The sequence below is a fragment of the Henckelia pumila genome, chromosome 3 (assembly GCF_033568475.1).
Source record: "Henckelia pumila isolate YLH828 chromosome 3, ASM3356847v2, whole genome shotgun sequence".
In the NCBI taxonomy this organism is placed as follows: domain Eukaryota; kingdom Viridiplantae; phylum Streptophyta; class Magnoliopsida; order Lamiales; family Gesneriaceae; genus Henckelia; species Henckelia pumila.
Window position 1 is genome coordinate 27792521 of NC_133122.1, and position 19642 is coordinate 27812162.

General features: G+C 37.5%; 2 protein-coding genes across 2 annotated transcripts; one reads left to right on the forward strand and one right to left on the reverse strand.

The window, feature by feature from the left end:
- Nucleotides 1–2192: 2192 nt before the first annotated feature.
- LOC140888322 (uncharacterized) lies at nucleotides 2193–3069 on the forward strand. Its single transcript, XM_073296007.1, has 2 exons — nucleotides 2193–2517; nucleotides 2624–3069. Exons 1-2 carry the CDS (start codon nucleotides 2193–2195, stop codon nucleotides 3067–3069), a joined length of 771 nt encoding a protein of 256 aa, XP_073152108.1.
- An 8100-nt stretch (nucleotides 3070–11169) lies between these two features.
- On the reverse strand, nucleotides 11170–13243 carry LOC140888323 (uncharacterized). The gene is made up of 3 exons (XM_073296008.1): nucleotides 12556–13243; nucleotides 12137–12253; nucleotides 11170–11903 (listed from the first exon to the last, which is right to left on the reverse strand). Exons 1-3 carry the CDS (start codon nucleotides 13241–13243, stop codon nucleotides 11170–11172), a joined length of 1539 nt encoding a protein of 512 aa, XP_073152109.1.
- Between the last annotated feature and the right edge of the window lie 6399 nt (nucleotides 13244–19642).

Sequence of the window (19642 nt, forward strand, 5' to 3'; positions counted from 1 at the left end):
ACCTTGACATAAAAAGATTTAGCTTTCCATGAACATGAAACTCAAGAATAAAGATAAAAGAAATTTCATACTTGAACTTGAGAAACTTGCACACTCAAACTTTTATTCTCACACACACAATATTTATTTTACAAATGAGGAATTCTCTACACTCTTGCACACTACAAAGCTTATACAATACATCTATTTATAGGCCAAATGAGAGCAAGGGTCCAAAACTCATTAAGTATTGAATAGTAAAATTGGTGGGTGCTTGTCTCCTTGAATGTCAATACATTGACCCAACTTTAATTGGCATGTTTGATGCCTTAGACTTCCGATTTTGCTTCTGCACAAAACATATAACACGTAGCCCTTTGTCTGTAGATGTGTTTTGACAACTCATTCACCCTTTTTGAATAAAATATGAAATACTTATGATATGTTTACTCCAAGATGGTCATAGTAAAAGTAAATCTGTCTCCATTTTGATGTTTGATTATTTTGATCATCTTAATGAAGTTTTTGGAATTTCTTGTCTTCTACAAAGTTGAAGATGCCTCTTTTGTGATTCTACAGGTTTTAAGATTACTCCATTATGACCTCTGTAGCTTGAGTAATTTTATTTTTACCAAACCTGCGCAAACCGTAAAATACAACATTTTAGTAAAACATTTAAATATAAACACATAACACTAAAATAATACAACTTCATAATTTTAATTAAAATTAAATTTTAAAACACACTTTTTAACATATAAATAATTACAAATTTTAAGTTTCATCAATTATACTCCCTCTTATTTCCCCAAACTTGATTTTTGAGATATTCATTTTGTGATTTTTGTTTGAGATATGAATAATAACTCGAATGGGTCAAAGTTAACTCTTCAAGTTATTAAGGTGACGACATCTCAAGTTATTGATCTTGTTGGTACGATACCAGTGAACCATGCTAACAAACAAGAAAAATTCGATTCCATTTCAAGATGTGGCAGCAGAAGATGCTCTTTTACCTCACTACTTTGAATACGTCAAGGTTCTTGACCGAAGATGCTTCCAAACTTGTTGAGGCCGAGGGAGATCTTCAGACATCCATTGTTGCTGACGTATGACACCAATCAGATTTCTTGTGTAGAAATTATTTATTGAATGTGATGCCCCCATAAATAATTGGGTCTGGTCCGACCCGAACCCGACAACCCATAATCAGGGAACATGGTTCAAAAATCACCTACTATTGTTAGGAGACATGATTTAAGACAATACAAAGCTCATTCGATCATGCCCCATGTACCAATTCAAGTTAGATGGACATATTCAAGATAAAGGGAAGAGCCCTTGACTCAAGCCCTAGCTTCTGAGCTCACTGGGCCGAGCCCTATCTAGGCATGGTAAAAGCCCGACCCGAGCTCAATAATCCATATTTTTGGAAATATACTTTGAGGCTCATCTAGTCTTATTTTATGAAAAGCCCAGTCTGGGATGGCCTTGTTAGGGAATGGGCTCATGATCATAAATTCATGGGCTTGAACCCTAACTGGTATGGTTGGAGCCCGACCCAAGCCCATGAAGGGCCCAATATCTAGAACCTTCCAGTACTCTCGGACACATGAAGATCTGCAACAGATAAGGACAATATCTTATGAATCCAAGATTTGATTTGATTTTCAGACTCATCAATTAGAGTCCTACTCTAACACATGTTCTACCTTGACAAGGTAACCTATCCCTCCAAGCCCCTATAAATACAGGTGTGGTTCATGGTTTATTCATTCATCTCTTCTATTCACTTCTTGTTCACACACTCACGCACGCATATTATCTTGTTCTTACTTTAGTCAAGATCTTTTACTTTCGAGCACTGACTTAGGCATCGGAGGGATCACGCCGAAAACACCTTCGGCGTCCCTTAACTTGGCTTTTTTTTGTGCAGAACTCCGTTGTGTCCTACAGACCCGATTTATTGAAGATTTGGAGATCCACTCTACCAGACCGATCTCGGATGAAAAAATCGATATCATCAATTGGCGTCGTCTGTGGGAATTTGAAGAAAAAGAATTGAGATGGCTGATGCGAACAGAGTCAACGCATAAATAAATCAACTTGTCACTACCACTGTCGAACGAGCGTTAGCTGCAAGGGGGGAAGCCAATCTCCCCCCACCAGATCAGAATGCACAATTGGAAGAGATCAAAAAATTGAAAGAAGAGATGGAGAACTTGAAGAAGAAGCAGTCCGGATACCTAGCCACGCCAGTCCGGAATATTCCTTTCTCTGCTGAAATACTGGAGTCCGAACTCCCCAAAAAATTTAAGTTTCCACATGTTGGGGAATATGATGGAAAAGGGGATCCGGAAGAGCACATGTCCCGTTTTGAGAATGCTGCGCTGTTGCACAAATATTCTGACCCGATCAAGTGCCGGTTCTTCCTCAATACTCTGATAGGGCCAGCACAACAATGGTTCAACCTATTGCGTCCAGGGGATATCAAGGAATTCAAGGATTTCAGCAAGGCCTTTCTACACCATTTTGCTAGTAGCAAAAAACAACCCACAACTAATCTCAGTCTTCGCTATCAAACAGCAAGGTCAAGAAGATTTGCGAGCATATATTCGTTGATTTAGTGCTTTGGCCCTTGAAGTACCTACTGTCACTACTGATCTGCTCATCATCGCTTTCACCCAAGGACTTACTACAGGAGATTTTCTTAAATCCTTGATCAAAAAACCGCCGTCTACATACGATGAGTTGCTTGCTTGGGCCAAGAAATACGTGAATTTGGAGGAGATACAAGTTTCTCGGTTGAATAGGGAGATAGACAAGCCTCAAAGCCCAAAGGACACCATGATCCCTAACACGCCTCGGAAGATGGGACCAGCTCCTCGGCCCGAGCTGCTAGGACAATTCACATCCTTCACCCCTCTTAGGATGAGTAATACTCAGGCCCTGCGAATATGCGAAGAAAAAAGACTTCTACAAAGACCCCCATGGAGTGAGCAGGGGCCTCGCTGGCCAAAATCTGATAAGTATTGTGATTTTCACAATGAATATGGGCACATACTGTCGACAATTGGAACAAGAGATTGAGAGGATAATTCAACAAGATGAGGTGATGAAAGATATATTGGTAGCGCGACAAGGAGGAAGGTATCGGCCCAAAAAAAGGGATCGGGATGGTCCAGACCATTTTGAGCAAAAGAGAAGAGGTCACGAAACGCCCAACACTTGAAGAAATATTATGCATAGGTGCCTGGACAATCCTACTCCACTACCGAGCCTCATAACACAATGGGTTATGAGTTATTTCATTAATTTTGTTAACAATAATAACCAAGTTATTTTGTTATTTTTCAAATTTTGGAAATATCTTTTTGAGTTATTAATGAAAAAGACATGTTTTTGTCAAATGCGAAGAATTCAAAAGCCCGACCAACTCGGCAATATGTAAACTCATGCCACTCATGGTTATCTCAAAAGCCCGACCAGTTCGGCAATATATAAATCCACGCCACTCGTGGTTATCTCAAAAGCCCGACCAGGTCGACAATATATAAACTCACGCCACTCGTGGTTATCTCAAAAGTCTGCAATATATAAACCCACGCCACTCGTGGTTATCTCAAAAGCCCGAACAGCTCGGCAATATATAAACCCACGCCACTCATGGTTATCTCAAAAGCCCGATCAACTCGGTAATATGTAAACCCACATCACTCATGGTTATCTCAAAAGGCCGACCAGCTCGGCAATATATAAACCCACGCCACTCGTGGTTATCTCAAAAGCCCAACCAGCTCGGCAATATGTAAACCCATGCCACTCGTGGTTATCTCAAAAGCCCGACCAGGTCGGCAATATTTAAACCCACGCCACTCGTGGTTATCTCAAAAGCCCAAACAAATCGACAATATATAAACCCAAGCCACTCGTGGTTATCTCAAAAGCCCGATCAGCTCGGAAATATGTAAACCCATGTCACTCGTGGTTATCTCAAAAGCCCGACCAGCTCGGCAATATGTAAACCCACGCCACTCGTGGTTATCTCAAAAGCCCGACCAGCTCGGCAATATGTAATCTCATGCCACTCGTGGTTATCTCAAAATCCCGACCAGCTCGGCAATATGTAAACTCACGCCACTCGTGGTTATCTCAAAAGCCCGATCAGCTCGGCAATATGTAAACCCACGCCACTCGTGGTTATCTCAAAAGCCCGACCAGCTCGGAAATATGTAAACCCACGCCACTCGTGGTTATCTCAAAAGCCCAAATAGCTCGGCAATATGTAAACCCATGCCAATCTTGGTTATCTCAAAATCTCGACCAAGCTCGACACCTACCACACACTTTGTAGTCAAATTCAAAGCTCAACCAGCTCGGCACCTACCACGCACTTCGTGGTCAAATTCAAAGTCCGACCAGCTCCGCACTCACCCAACTACTCGTGGTCAAAATCAAAGCCCGACCAACTCCGTATACAACACGGAATTCATGATCAAACTTAAAAGCCCGATCGGCTCGGCATACATCATGCGATTTGTGGTTGAATTTTAGCAAAATTCCAGCTCGGAGTATGCTTTACACTTGTTAAAATTTCATTATCTTATTCCAGCTTGGGAATATACTTTGCACTTGGTGGATATTTAAATCATGTTTCCAGTTAGCGAATATGTTTAATGCTTAATCAAAATTTTGCTATATTCTAGCTCGGGAATATGTTTAGTACTTTGCAAAATTTTGTCATATTTCAGCCTCGGGAATATGACCCATACTTGTTAATTCCATCTTGGGAACACGGTTTATAAAAAACTCACAGTTGTACTCCTATTCGAGATATGATCTGTACGGAGAAAATTTTTCCTAATCGGTTCGGGATCCAACCAAACCACTTGGTCTAAACTTCATACTTATTTTAGACCAGAAAGGGAGGTACTATTGATGCCCCCATAAATAATTGGATCTGGTCCGACCCGAACCCGACAACCCATAATCAGGGAACATGGTTAAAAAATCACCTACTCTAGTTAGGAGACAGGATTTAAGACAATACAAAACTCATTCGATCATGCCCCATGTACCAATTCAGGTTAGATGGACATATTCAAGACAAAGGGAAGAGCCCTTGACTCAAGCCCTAGCTGCTGAGCTCACTGGGCCGAGCCCTATCTAAGCATGATAAAAGCCCGACCCGAGCTCAATAATCCATATTTTTGGAAATATACTTTGAGTCTCATCTAGTCTTATTTTATGAGAAGTCCAGTCTGGGATGGCCTTGTTAGGGAATGGGCTCATGATCATAAATTCATGGGCTTGAGCCCTAACTGGTATGGTTGGAGCCCGACCCGGGCCCAGGAAGTGCCCAATATCTAGAACCTTCCAGTACTCTCGGACACATGAAGATCTACAACAGATAAGGACAATATCTTATGAATCCAAGATTTGATATGATTTTCAGACTCATCAATTAGAGTCCTACTCTAACACATGTTCTACCTTGACAAGGTAACCTACCCCTCCAAGCCCCTATAAATACATGTATGGTTCATGATTTTTTCATTCATCTCTTCTATTCACTTCTTGTTCACATACTCACGCACGCATATTCTCTTGTTCTTACTTTAGTCAAGCTCTTTCACTTTCGAGCACTGACTTATGCATCGGATGGGTCACGCCGAAAACACCTTCGGCGTCCCTTAACTTGGCTTTTTTCTATGCAAAACTCCGTCGTGTCTGACCCGACCCGATTTATTGAAGATTTGGAGATCCACTCTACCAGACCGAACCCGGAGGAAAAAATCGATATCATCAGAATGGTTTGGTTGATTCGTTATATAATGTGTAAAGTGAAAAGAAAACGGCTCAGAAATCTAGGAGTCTCTGGATCGGAAATACAAAACCAAGGATGTCGAGGCCAAGAAATTTATTGTTGGCCGATTCTTGGACTACAAGATGGTGACCGTGATCAGTCAAGTTGAAGAACTCAAAGTGATATTGCATGATATTCATGTGGAGGACATGTTGCTAAATGAAACTTTTCAAGTGGCAGCTATCATTGAAAAAGTGCCTCCGACTTGGAAGAATTTCAAGAATTATTTGAAAGACAAACGAAAGAAAATGAATGTAAAAGAACTTATTGTCAGGCTTCACATTGAAGAAGATAACAAAGGTTCTGAGAAAAAAAATTTTAATCTTGTTGTGACGGAAGAAAATATGGTCGAGCATTGTCTGAGCTCAAAGTCCAAGAAAAACATTAGTAAATTTGGGAGAGATTCCAAGTTAGGACCCAAGAAAGACAATTTCAAGAGAAATTTTTCTGGAAAATGTTACAACTGTGGCAGTCCAGGTCACATTGCTTCTGAGTGTAGGAAACCGAAGAAAAATACGGAGATAAATATGGTGGAGGCCATGTCTCAAGAGATCTCTATTATGAATCTTTGTGCTATATTTATTTCTCAGGCGGACTTGGTGGGTTGACACTGGTTCCACTCGCCATATGTGGCAGATGTTTGCAATTTTTGATGAGTTCGAGAATGATGAAAAGGTGTACATGGGAAACTCTGCTACATCTGATATCAAGGGACAAGGAAAGGTCATTTTGAAAATGATTTTTGGGAAAGAGCTGACTCTTAAAATTTCTAATATGTATCGGAAATTTGAAAGAATTGGTGTCCGATTCACTTTTGAATAAGCATGGCTTCCGTATTGTGTTTGACTCAGACAAATTTGTTTATCAAAAAGTTGAATATTTGTCAGAAAAGGGCCATGTTTGACGAATTATAGAGCTACTGTTGATTCTTTCCATGGAATGGTTATATTTAGACCTTATTATGGCAGAAAAGGAATTTTTACGATATGATTCACAGTCTTGCATCCCATTAGTGTCTGTGATGGAAATGTTTAGATTGTTGTCAATAGGAAATGAAGTATTTATGATTTATGATGTTGATGCGACGAATGAAGAATAATTGAAAGTTTCATATATTCATGTTGTCAAGGATTTTCTAGATGTATTTCCTAATGAGGTTTTGGGTTTTCTGCCTTAGAGGGAAGTATATCTTAGCATTGAGTTGATACCGAGGACAAGTTCTATTTAATTTCCAGAGCACAATATCGGTTAGCTCCAGCAGAATTGAAGGAACTCAAGACACAATTATAAGACTTGTTTGTTCGGTGCAATAATTGTCTCTGCTGGGTAGAGCAATCGAACCATGGTGCTTGGGATACTGTGCGGTTTAAAAGATTTGAGTTGCACCATTACCACCAGCTAAGCTTTTGGTAAAACAGTAAGTGCTCGGTCCTAAAATTGGTATCCGAGCCAAGGTCATGAGTTCGATTTTCATTTATTGCAAAGAGTGCAATTATTGGGAAGGATATTACTTGTGTGCAATAATTGTCCCTGCTGGTAGAGCGATCAAACCATGACGCTTGGTTTGCTGTGTGAGTTAAAAGATTTGAGTTGCACCATTACCACCAGCTATAGCTTTTGGTAAAACGGCAAGCGCTCGGTCCTACATTGTTGGAAAAAGGATATATTAGACCATGTATGTTGACTTGGGGAGCTCGAGTATTGTTTGTAAAGAAGAAAAACGGAACTATGAGAATGTGCATCGATTATAGACAATTGAATCGGGATACTATGAAGAATAAATATCCTCTACCATGTATTGATGACTTGTTTGATCAGTTGCAGGCTACATCTGTGTATTCTAAAATCAATCTTCTTCCAGATACCATCAACTTAGAGTTCGATAAGAAGATGTTCCTAAGACAACATTTTGGACGCGTTATGGGCATTATGAATTCCTAGTCGTGCCTTTTGTTTTGACTAATTCTCTAGTGGTTTTCATGGATTTAATGAATCGTGGGAATTCATAGACCGATTTGTTATCTTTTTTATTGATGACATTTTTATTTATTATAATTCAATGAAGTAGTATAAATAACATTTGAAATTAGTACTTCAGAAACTCATAACATCACAATTATATGCCAAATTTTTTAAGTGCGAGTTTTGGTTGGGCAGAGTATTATTTTGGTTGGACGGACTCGGTGACAATGGTCGTTGAGCTGCAGTGGTTGCGTGGTGATCCTATTTCTGTTCAGGTTGTTAGAATGTATTTTTACAACCTTTCGTTTGATGGGGTTGTATAATATTTTATTTAGCCCGATTGTTCTGCCGGTGTATGTTGTATTTATGGTTCAAGTTTTCGCTGGATTTGATAATTTTAATTTAAGATTTAATTGCATGTTTAATGTTTGAGTAGTTAGTGATTCCGAATTGGGTCACTACAAGCTATGTTGAAGGATATGAGAGCAAGGGTAGTGGACGGTGGGACGGCTGTTGGTGGGATAACAAATTCAGGGACAACCATGATCGAAGGATGGAAGGTGGCATGAGCCTAAGGGCTTTCTGATACCATATAAGATGAAGAGAATTGTATTGATATCTTTGTGAAAAATATATACAAGATACAAGAGGTAACTTCCTATATATCCATATCTAAATATATGAAAGATTTTATTCTAAATTATAAGGCACAAAATATGGAGATCAGGTTATATGCAAATATATGCTAACACTCCAATGGCTTGTATACTGAGTCAGGTTATATGATGTAGATACAATGTTTGGCTCCTCCTTCCAAATCAGTCTATTAATTACCCGCTGGAGTAGTGGTGGAAATATATGTGGAGACTTAATGTTCCTCCAAAAGTTCGAATATTTCTGTGGAAAGCATCTCGGAATCTCCTCCCAACAGCTATCAATTTACAAAATCACCACGTCCCAACGAATGGTATTTGCTCTTTGGTAAGGTACATTATGCTCCTACTACGTTTCACTGTCTTGTTGCATGTCGTGATATTCGTATTTCTTGGAAAAAAAACAACTTTCTGGAGTTTGCTGAGAAATATGAAGTTGGATTCATTTGTTGATTATGTTGGGTACCAGTAATATATATGGTGGTATGTGGGATGTTAACAAGCAATTAATATGATATTGGAAGCTTTTGATTTAATATGAACACTGAGCAAAAAATATGCGAAAGAATGAATCAGAGAAAGAATGGAGGAAATGATTTTTATTCTGCACGATACATTCTTCATACTGAGTATTGCCTTTTATAGGCAATTGATGATTACAATTCAAACATGAACACTACAAATTCAACACGCATGCAAAGTAATAAATGAAAGAAGACAAACACTAGCTATGCTTAAATTCCATCCGTTCATGTAGTCTTCTAGCAATAAATGTTGTGTTTCACAACTTATAAAATGTGGTCGCCGTCAATAATGATGTGTTTCACATCATGATTTACAATCACAATAATACATACAAATTAATATATTATATATTTTACACTCCTCCTTAATTTGTAATGCATATGCGATTTTTAAAATGTTCCAATTTTTCTGAAGATACTACCTTTGTGAATGGATCTGCTATTTGTTCTTCAGTGCTAACAAAAGTTAGCTAAATTTCTCCATCATTGACGAGATTCCTGATGAAATGATGACGAAGTTCTATGTGTTTTGATCTGGCATGAAAAACAGGATTTTTCGTCATAGCAATAACAGACATATTGTCACAAAATATTTTCGTAGGACTTTTTGACTCTTGTTGTAAATTTTTGAGAATTCTTCGTAGCCATATTGCTTCACAAGCAGCATCAGTATCAGCAATATATTCAGCTTCAGCAGATGAAAGTGCAACTGTCTTCTATTTTTTAGAAGACCAAGAAATTGGTTTTGTACCAATACAGAATACATATCCAGATGTGTTTTTCCTGTCATCAATTGATCCAGCCCAGTCACTGTCAATGTAACCAATTAGGCTATTGTCATCTTCTCTGGTATATTTTATACCATGATTTTTTGTTCCTATCAAATATCGCAGTATTCTTTTGGCAGCGGAAAAATGAATTTGACTTGGGTCACTCATGAATCTGGATATCATGTTCACAGAATGAACAATATCTGGTCTGGTGTTAGTGAGGTACATTAAAGAACCCACTAAACTTCGATAAATTGTTGCGTTGGCCTTTTTTGCTCCATCATTTTGCTGCAATTTTTCATTTAAGGCCATTGGAGTTGTGATAGGATTAAACATAGACATATTGAATTTTTTCAGTAAATCTTCTGTGTATTTTTCTTGACAAATAAATATTTCTCCTTTCTTCTGTTGCACTTGGATGCCAAGAAAATATTTCATAAGGCCCAGATCTGTCATCTCGTATTCTTTCATCATGGCCTTTTTGAATTCATCTAGCATCACATGGTTAGTGCCAGTATATATCAAATCATCAACATAAAGGCACACGATCAAAAATTCATTTGTACCTCCTTTTTTGACATAAAGAGATGGCTCACTTGGGCTTCGATGGAATCCATTGTTGATAAAGTAACTGTCAATTTTACTATTCCATGCCCGAGGTGCTTGTTTCAAGCCATAAAGTGCTTTGTGAAGACGATAAACCATGTTTTCTTTTCCTTTCACTACGTAGCCATCTGGTTATTCTACGTAGACTTCTTCCTGCAATTCTCCATTTAGGAAAGCTGATTTTACATCAAGTTGATAGACTGACAGCTCCTTTTGTGCAGCAATAGCAAGAACAATTCTAATTGTTTCCATTCTTGCAACAGGTGCAAATGTTTCATTAAAGTCAATCCCATGCTGTTGTAAGTATTCTTTTGCAACAAGTCGAGCTTTATGTTTTTGTAGATCTACTTTAATCCGACCACATCTTTATTTTTTGGGAGATCAACCAAGCTCCAGGTTTGATTTTTCATAATAGTGGTCATTTCATCATTCATGGCTTTTTTCCAGATTTCTTTTTTCACGGCCTCTTCAAAATTTTGTGGTTCACAAGAGAAAAATGCAACATTTGATAAATCATAAATTTCTTTTAGTGAACGTACCTTTCTCACAGGGGATTCTGAATCAGAATCTGAGTCAAATATATTTTGGCCGTGTACTGGATCCACTGAAGAACTTGCACCAGAATCTTCTGTTTGTTTTGATTCAATGGGATTTTTGTTTTTCCAGTCCCATGCTTTCATTTCATCAAAGTGTACATCTCTTGAAATTGTCAATTCGTTTGTTTTTGGATTAAACAAACGATAGGCTTTTGATTCATCACTGTAGCCAATAAAAATATATTTTTCACTTTTTTCGTCGAATTTCTCTCGTCATTGTGAAGGAATGAGAGAATAAGCCAGACATCCAAAAACTCGAAAATGTCTGATTTCTGGTTTGCGCTTGTGCCAATCTTCATAAGGAGTTTTATTTGGATTGGCCTTGGTAGGTGATTTGTTGAGGATGTACACAGCAGCATTGACAGCTTCCGCCCAAAAGGTGTAGGGAAGACCTTTTGCTTTCAACATACTTCTGGCCATTTCGACAATTGTTCGATTTTTTCTTTCAGCTACACCATTTTGTTGAGGTGTGTAGCGAGCTGTCAACTGCCTTTGGATTCCTTCTTGACTGCAATAATTTGAGAATTCTTTAGACAAGAATTCCCCACCACGATCAGTTCTGAGTGTCTTGAGCTGAAGATTGCTCTCTCTTTCAACCATCTTCTTGAATCGGACAAATACTGCAAAAGCTTCTGATTTTTGCTCCAAGAAGTACACCCACATCATCTTGCTAAAATCATCAACAAAAAGAAGAAAATATTTTTTGTTTTGAAATGATGATGTCCTTGTTGGTCCACAAATGTCAGCATGTATCAGTTCAAGTGGTTGTCTTGCTCTCCAAGCAGTCTTAGGAAAAGGTAATCGATGCATTTTATCATATATACATCTTTCACATGTTTGGTCCAAAAGTTCAATATCAGGGAGTCCAATCACCATGTTTTTCTGTTTCAACAATCTCAGTCCATGGTAGTTCAAATGCCCATATCTCAAATGCCACAAAAGTGATTCTTCAGATTTTTCAACATTTAATGAGATATTATTATCCAGTGGCATTGCCAACGAAAATACTTTGTTCGGAGCCATTTTAATTTCCGCAATCAGTTTCTTATCTTTGTCCCTTATTTTGCATTTACTTTTTCAAAATTAACTGAATAACCATTTTGAATTAATTGTCCAACACTCAGTAAATTTGAAGTAAGATCAGGGACATATAGGACATTTTCAATAAATTTTGTGTTACCTCCCTTTGTCCTTATGGCTACAGTTCCTTTGCCTTCAACAGGTTGCATTTTTCCGTCTCCCATCTTGACTTCCGATGAGAAACTTTCATCAAATTTGATGAAGTAATCCTTGTGTCCTGTCATGTGATTACTGCAACCACTATCCAAGTACCACATATTCAAGGAATTATTGGTCATATTCATACATGAATAAAACATGATTTTTTGATCGTTCTCCTCCGTGAAGTTGGCTTCGTTTCCTTCATTTTTTTGTCTGTGCCAACAGTCTTTATAAGAGTGGTTTGGAATTTTACAAGTTTTGCATCTATCCCGACAATTTTTTGATTCATGACCCGTTTTTCTCTTCCTCGTCCACAGTATCGATAATTTTTTAATTCTCCTCTTTGTTGAAATTGTTGGGATGTGCTTGATTCTCCACCTTCATATTTTTTCTTCTCCGCTATTTTGAGCTTGGACTCAAAGGCTTGCTCAATGGAAGGTCCAACGAATTTACACATCCTTTTTTCATGGGCTTCTAAAGAACCCATTAACTCCATCATCGTGAGTTTTGACAAATCTTTTGATTCTTCAATTGCAGCCACAACATGTTCAAATTTTTGTGGTAAGCTCCATAGGACTTTTTCAACAATTTTTTTGTCTTCAATGGTATCTCCGTAACTTTTTATTTGATTGATTATTTCAACTACACGTGAAATAAATGTACGGATTTCTTCGTTATCTTTCATGGCTAAAGTATCAAAATCTCGCCATAAAGATTGAAATTTGATGGAGATAACTTTCTCGGACCCTTGAAACTCCATTTTTAGAATATCCCAGGCTTTTTTGCAATTTTTGGCACCTATGATTCTGGGAAAAATGGATCGATTTACGCCTTGTTGAATGAACAATAAGGCTTTGGCATCTCTCCTGATATTTTTCCGGTACTCCTTTTGCTTTGCTTGAGTCCACGTGGACAAGGTTTCGGCATCTGCTGGTTCTGGTATACCATTCTCTACTATCTCCCAAAGATCTTGAGAGATAAATAGAGTTTTCATCTGGACTCTCCAAAATTCATAACTTTCCCCATCAAATACGGGAATGGGTGTAGTTAATGAATCTTTAGACATTTTTTGTCTTTAGAATATTTTTGCAAAGGAGAAATCGGACGTGGCTCTGATACCACAATTTTGTTGGGTACCAATAATATATATGGTGGTATGTGGGATGTTAACGAGCAATTAATATGATATTGGAAGCTTTTGATTTAATATGAACACTGAGCAAAAAATATGCGAAAGAATGAATCAGAGAAAGAATGGAGAAAATGATTTTCATTCTGCACGATACATTCTTCATACTGAGTATTGCCTTTTATAGGCAATTGATGACTACAATTCAAACATGAACACTACAAATTCAACACGCATGCAAAGTAATAAATGAAAGAAGACAAACACTAGCTATGCTTAAATTCCATCCGTTCATGTAGTCTTCTAGCAATAAATGTTGTGTTTCACAACTTATAAAATGTGGCCGTCTTCAATAATGATGTGTTTCACATCATGATTTACAATCACAATAATACATACAAATTAATATATTATATATTTTACAGATTATACGTACTGCTTTAATAAATTTGCTGAAAGTTGAGGATTTTGAGATGTTTGCCATGATGGCATGGGCAGCTTGGATTGAGTATTGTGACAGGAAAATATTAATTTTGATTGGGCAATATCAATGCTGGATATCTATCGAAGTGCTAACAGATTGGAGGGAATCGAAACGCCTTAATGGAGACCAGATATAAAGGGATCGGAGATGGACACCACCTCCAGGTAATTGTTTGAGGATGGATGTGGATGCGAGTTATGATGGGAACCGAATTGGAGCGAGTGTCGGGGTTGTCGTGCGAGATTATCATGGCCTTGTAGTGGGTGCAAAAGCTTGTACTATACAGTATCCGGGCTCAGTGAAAGGAACGGAGTTGGAAGCTATTCGCACTGGAATGGATTTTTGCAAGCGCCGGGGTCTGAAAAATATTTGCATTTACTCGGATTTTATTTTTTTTAAAAAAAGTTGACTCCGAAAGGAATCTCATCCCACATGAGTCAAAGATTAATTGTCTCATGCGGGGTTAAATCGAGGGATGTGCACGAGCGGTAGGGACCTGAGGGAGGGAGCAACATGACCAACTCCCAGTGCACGCCCCACAATATTTCTGCAAAAAATATGCTTCACACGAGGATCGAATGCTGAAAAATTTCTTCCCACGTCACCTTAGATCTTACCAACTCGCCTATGCCCCTGGAAGCTTACTCGAATTTTTTTATTGGCGGTTCAAGTGGTTAATCGCCAATCGGGAGACAGAAGCCTAGCTGGTGCAATAGCTATGAATTAACATCCAAGAACTTCTAGCACAACCGACTTTTATTTCTTTACAACATGTTAGAAAGTCGGCCAACGGGCACAGCTCATATTCTTGCTCGAAAAGCCCTTTTAATGGGCTTAAATTCTTGATGGATTCAAGAGGCTTTGCCTCGATGGTTGTATGATGTAATCACAATCACAAATGACCGTGGGTTCTTTCTTCCTACCTAATGAAATTGTGGTTCTTCTAAAAAAAAAGATGAATAGGACTTAGGAGAGACAAAACACGATATATATTTAAAATATTTGTTATTGTTTTAGCGTGTGTTCTTTTTATTTATTTTTGGTTAAAAAATTGTTATTGTTTTAATTCACATGTGGTATAAAAAACAAATATATATTTTAATATCGTCTATAAACCGACATTTATTAATACATAGTTTTAACACACAAATAAAGTATTTGGCTTAATTATTTTAATTTCTCACTTAATTAAAAATAATTATTACTAGATCTTGTCAATTAATTAAGAATTTATCATCAGGTCCTTGCATCCTATATATATTTTAAGCTTTGCCCAAGAACTCATTTTTTTCTAATGACCGTTAATGTACATGATAAAAACAATACAATTTTATCTAATGAAATATGATGCAAAATAGTCCGAGCTGGGTCAGCTGGACTCATCCAAGGAAAACAAGTTTGGGTAGTGCAAAAAGAAAGTTATTTACAAATGAGTGCTTGTTGTAATTAATTGGTTCCCCAACTTATTGGTAGCTGCAAATTAAATTAAACCAAATTAAAGCCGAATGGGGCATGAGTACTCACGAGGATTCGGATGAAAAGTAATTAATGGCAAGCGTGAAGCATGCATGATTCATCCCAAATCATGTCCTTCTCACTACGGAAACCATTTTTATCAATACTACTTTACATGCTTCCATGACCTACTAATTATAGACACATTTTTATGGGTTTTGCCCATTTTCTCATTCTCATCGCTAGACCAAATGTCGTCGGAAATTAAAGGAATACGACAACTAAAAAGTGCACCTACACATTGTCTCGAAATCGTTTATTTGATATGTAAACACCGTAATTACAACTTTTCGTTCTTATTATTTGATACATATTGTTCTGCTAGCTGTTGTAACATTGAATTAATTAATTAAATCGAAGATTAAATGCTTCTGCCACTCACAATTCGATCGGTTCATTACAAACACTACACAAGGGACGAGAAAAATAATTAACCCATTTATGCACGGGTAATTTGCACTTATGATTGTTATAATTATTTTGATTCCTAGCTGCTTTTTCATGATCATAGTGGGTTAGTGGCCAGAATGTATTTCACTTAAGATTTAACTTTAGCATCGATTCTTTCTTTCTTTATTTTTTTTCAAAAAAATATATTTGTCTGTTGACGTAAAAAGGTTGATAGATGGTGTATGTAGGACCGAACGCTTGTCGTTTTATATTTTAAAAAAATTATATCTAGTGTAACGTACGATCAATTCAAATCTTTTAAACCGGACATTGTCATTGATTGCTCTACCAAGCAAAGATAATTATTTCACCCAATAGATGAACATAACCATTTGGTTAAAATATCCCAATCTGTTTCTTCTGGATTAAAATTTAAAAGGAATTTTCTATGAATCCGTTTGGATAAGGATTTATAAATTATTTTTTTAATATAAAACTTTTTGTTTTTAAAAATAATTATAAAATATCTCAAAAGTTATTTTAAAAATAAATATATGTTAGGATAACTATTCTATAAAACACGTTTTTACAATTAAAAATTTAGAATGTTTTGTTTTAATCATGACTTTCATTTCTTAAAATTTTAAAAAATATATATGTCTCAATTGTTATCTAAAAACTATATTTGAAAAAAACTTTTTTAAAAATATTTTTCAATATAACGTTTTACAAAAATTTTATCAAAACACATATTTTAATTTTAATTTTTTTTTCATTTAAAAAAATATTTTTTAAAAAAAGTAATTGTACAAATGAATCTGATAAATGATAAATCCAACAAACAAAGTAAATAAAACTAATACAAGGAAATGCCATTAATCGTGAGGGGATTTAAGAACCCAACGGTGACAGTTGGAAAAACAGAAGGGGTCACTCTCCTTATAAAATCACGTAATAATTGGCTTTAACACCTGTAATTTAGTATTATGGCAATAAAGCATAAAGGCCACACAATACACTTCACTTCCAACTTTAGACCGGCCCCCACGGTCCACGCTAAACATTACTACATGGTTTAGTACACAACTTTTTCCAAACTAATTTAGGTTGAAATATTTAATAAGTAATGTTAAGTTAATGAAATCCAGATATATCCACAATGGTATGATATTGTCCACTTTGAGTACAAGTCCTCATGGTTTTGATTTTGGGAACCCACCCAAAAGGCTTCATACCAATGTAGATATCATTCCATATTTTAATCCATGATCTTTTTACTTAAACTTCCAATGTGGGACTTTTTTGGTCATCCAATGTGGGCCTTTGGTTGACCATTCCTAATAATCTTCGAATGTGGGACTTTGGTTGACTATTCTTAACAATCCTCCCCTCAAACGAAGTTTCACCAGGCCTCCCCTCAATCCGTCCCTCCAATCGAGCCTATTCACCTTCAATGCGTTGCAACACACGCCTTACATGAATTTTCGGGAGCGTCCCTCGAGAGCTTTTTCATGGATCTTTAATCGGGGCCTCAAACTTCTTCTCCTTGAGTTTCCGAGGATTCCACCCAACATTTGTTTTTATCAGACCATGACTCGTTTCCCAAAGACGGCGCCATTTGTTAAGTCAATGGAATCTGGATATCTCCACAATGGTATGATATTGTCCACTTTGGGCACAAGCCCTCATGGTTTTGATTTTGGGAACCCACCCAAAAGGCCTCATACCAATAGAGATATCATTCCATATTTTAATCCATGATCTTTTTACTTAAACTTCCAATGTGGGACTTTTTTGGTCATCCAATGTGGGCCTTTGGTTGACCATTCCTAATAATCTTCCAATGTGGGACTTTGGTTGACTATTCTTAACAATCCTCCCCTCAAAAGAAGTTTCCCACAGACGGCGCCACTTGTTAGAAATCAATCCGAAATTTGGTATTCGAGAATTCACTAAGCAAACGAACACACAAGACCAACAACACAATCCCAGAACAGATAAAATCAACGCACACAGATCAATCAACCAACTCACGCGAAAGCGATTAAACGACGCAAGTATTTACGTGGTTCGGCAAAGATTTGCCTACGTCCACGGGAGAGCAACACAACACTTTTATTAATCACCAACAGAACAACCCAAGCTCAAAAACAGAGTTTATTACAGAGATGGACTCAGACAAACTATCAAGCTAGATACAGACACGATTCAAGCTATTGATACTTGAATCTTTCCGTCACAATCTACGCTTTGTTTTCTCCTCCGAAATCTTTCTTCTTCTCTCTCAATATATTCTGAAAAATTTTGATTTTCTGTTATTCTCTTTGCGGCCATCTTCCATCTGCTTATATAGATAATTAGACCGACTTTCATCTTGGGCTTTAGGTCAACAGTAACTTACGACCCAATTATAAAGTCAACAAGGTCCAGCCTGATAAGCCTTCATTCATCAGTCTGATCTGCCCTCGTATTTCGATCTGCATTGATCTGCCTGCAAGCGTATAGCTTTCTCGGACACTTCATCTGACTTCTTAACCAAGTCACAATACTCGAGCAATCTATCTGCATGAACTCATCCGAAGTCTCATCTGACCATCACTTCGATCTGATCCCAGTATTTGATCTGACCATGAAACTCATCTGATCACCGAGCTCATCTGATCTGTACTATTCGATCCGATCTCTTTTTTATACTCATTCAATATGATAGAAGCATACTTCAACAAGTAATGCTACAGGTACAACGAAATTTATACAACAAATCTTACAACACAAAAAATTCAATACAATAATTTAATTTATCAAAATCTCACGATACATTAAATGCAAAATCTCGCGATAAAATAGTAAAATATCACGATATTATTGTTGTAAATATCGTTGTACACGATATTTGTTGTACCTCTATCATTTTCCTTAATTAATATCACTGATACCTCATACAATTTATTGCCTTGGGATTCTTGATCAATATCTTACGGGGTAGATTTTTAATCTCTCTTTCTTGTCTCTTTTTATTTTGGGTCAGAAACCTCAAATTAACCTTGATGTACTTGTGACCATTCTACATGTAAATTCATTCTATGTTTGCTCAGAGGGAAGGTTGCTTTGTGCTTCCCTTCTTCATAGATGAGTGTCTTCTCCTTTCTATTAGCTTTGTGCTATACTTAGTGTCGTTGCCTACTCTCTCGTTCTTGTTCCTGTGCATGAGCTCTTGCTGGATTGAGGGCAGTGGGCGTGTAGTTGAGATTAGGGGAAATCTTTTCGGTCTTCGTCTTGGTTCTTGGTGAATCGGAGAAAGTCTAGTGTCTGAGCCCCGAAAGCTAAAAGCTTAAGATTCCTATTTCCTACTGCTTCGTTTCTTTGTTATTATTCTTGTTATTATTCTTGCATATTGGGTGTATTGCTTGATGCTTTCTTTGTGTTGTTGTGCAGCTTAGGAACAGAAGCAAAAGCTCGACGAAGTGGTTTGAAGTCGGTCGGAAAATACCTAACAGTGGTATCAGAGCCACTGGTTAGTCGCCGAGCTGCCGTCGCCGTTGGGTTTTGCCGTCGGTCGCTGGGTTCAGAAATGAACAGCAGTAGCCGTGGCTGGACAGCACCCGCACCGCCTGGACAGCCTACTTTCCACAGTCGCTTTGGTTCGTGGAATCGAAACTCTAAGTAAGGGAGTTTCGCGCTGGTATATTGGCTTGACCTTGAACTTTTTTTTATCGCATTAGTAGCCGCTGGCCGCGGTTTAGGTACTGGGATTATGTGCTGGTAAAAACCTAGGAATTTCGTGCTTACTTGGTGCTTCCGCTGTGTTTGCTGAAATTTGTATGTTTACTGCTTGCGGGTATTGCTTAATCAGATTTCTGTGTGAAAATCTGATTTGTTTGGTTTAGTGTTTTATGTGTGAAAATTTGTTGGTTTTGCTCTTTGTGTTCTTTCTGTGTGAAAATGTC

What these genes read in the sequence shown, in the direction of transcription:
- LOC140888323 (XM_073296008.1), bottom strand. Translation starts at nt 13,243, where the DNA reads ATGTCTAAAGATTCATTAACTACACCCATTCCCGTATTTGATGGGGAA. An exon ending in GGAGAAGAAAAAATATGAAG is followed by an intron (nt 12,254 to 12,555) that starts GTGGAGAATCAA and finishes ATCACATGACAG; the next exon opens with GACACAAGGATTACTTCATC. An exon ending in AGCCATAAGGACAAAGGGAG is followed by an intron (nt 11,904 to 12,136) that starts GTAACACAAAAT and finishes AAAAATCTGAAG; the next exon opens with AATCACTTTTGTGGCATTTG.
- LOC140888322 (XM_073296007.1), top strand. Translation starts at nt 2,193, where the DNA reads ATGGAGAACTTGAAGAAGAAGCAGTCCGGATACCTAGCCACGCCAGTC. An exon ending in CTTTCTACACCATTTTGCTA is followed by an intron (nt 2,518 to 2,623) that starts GTAGCAAAAAAC and finishes TGGCCCTTGAAG; the next exon opens with TACCTACTGTCACTACTGAT.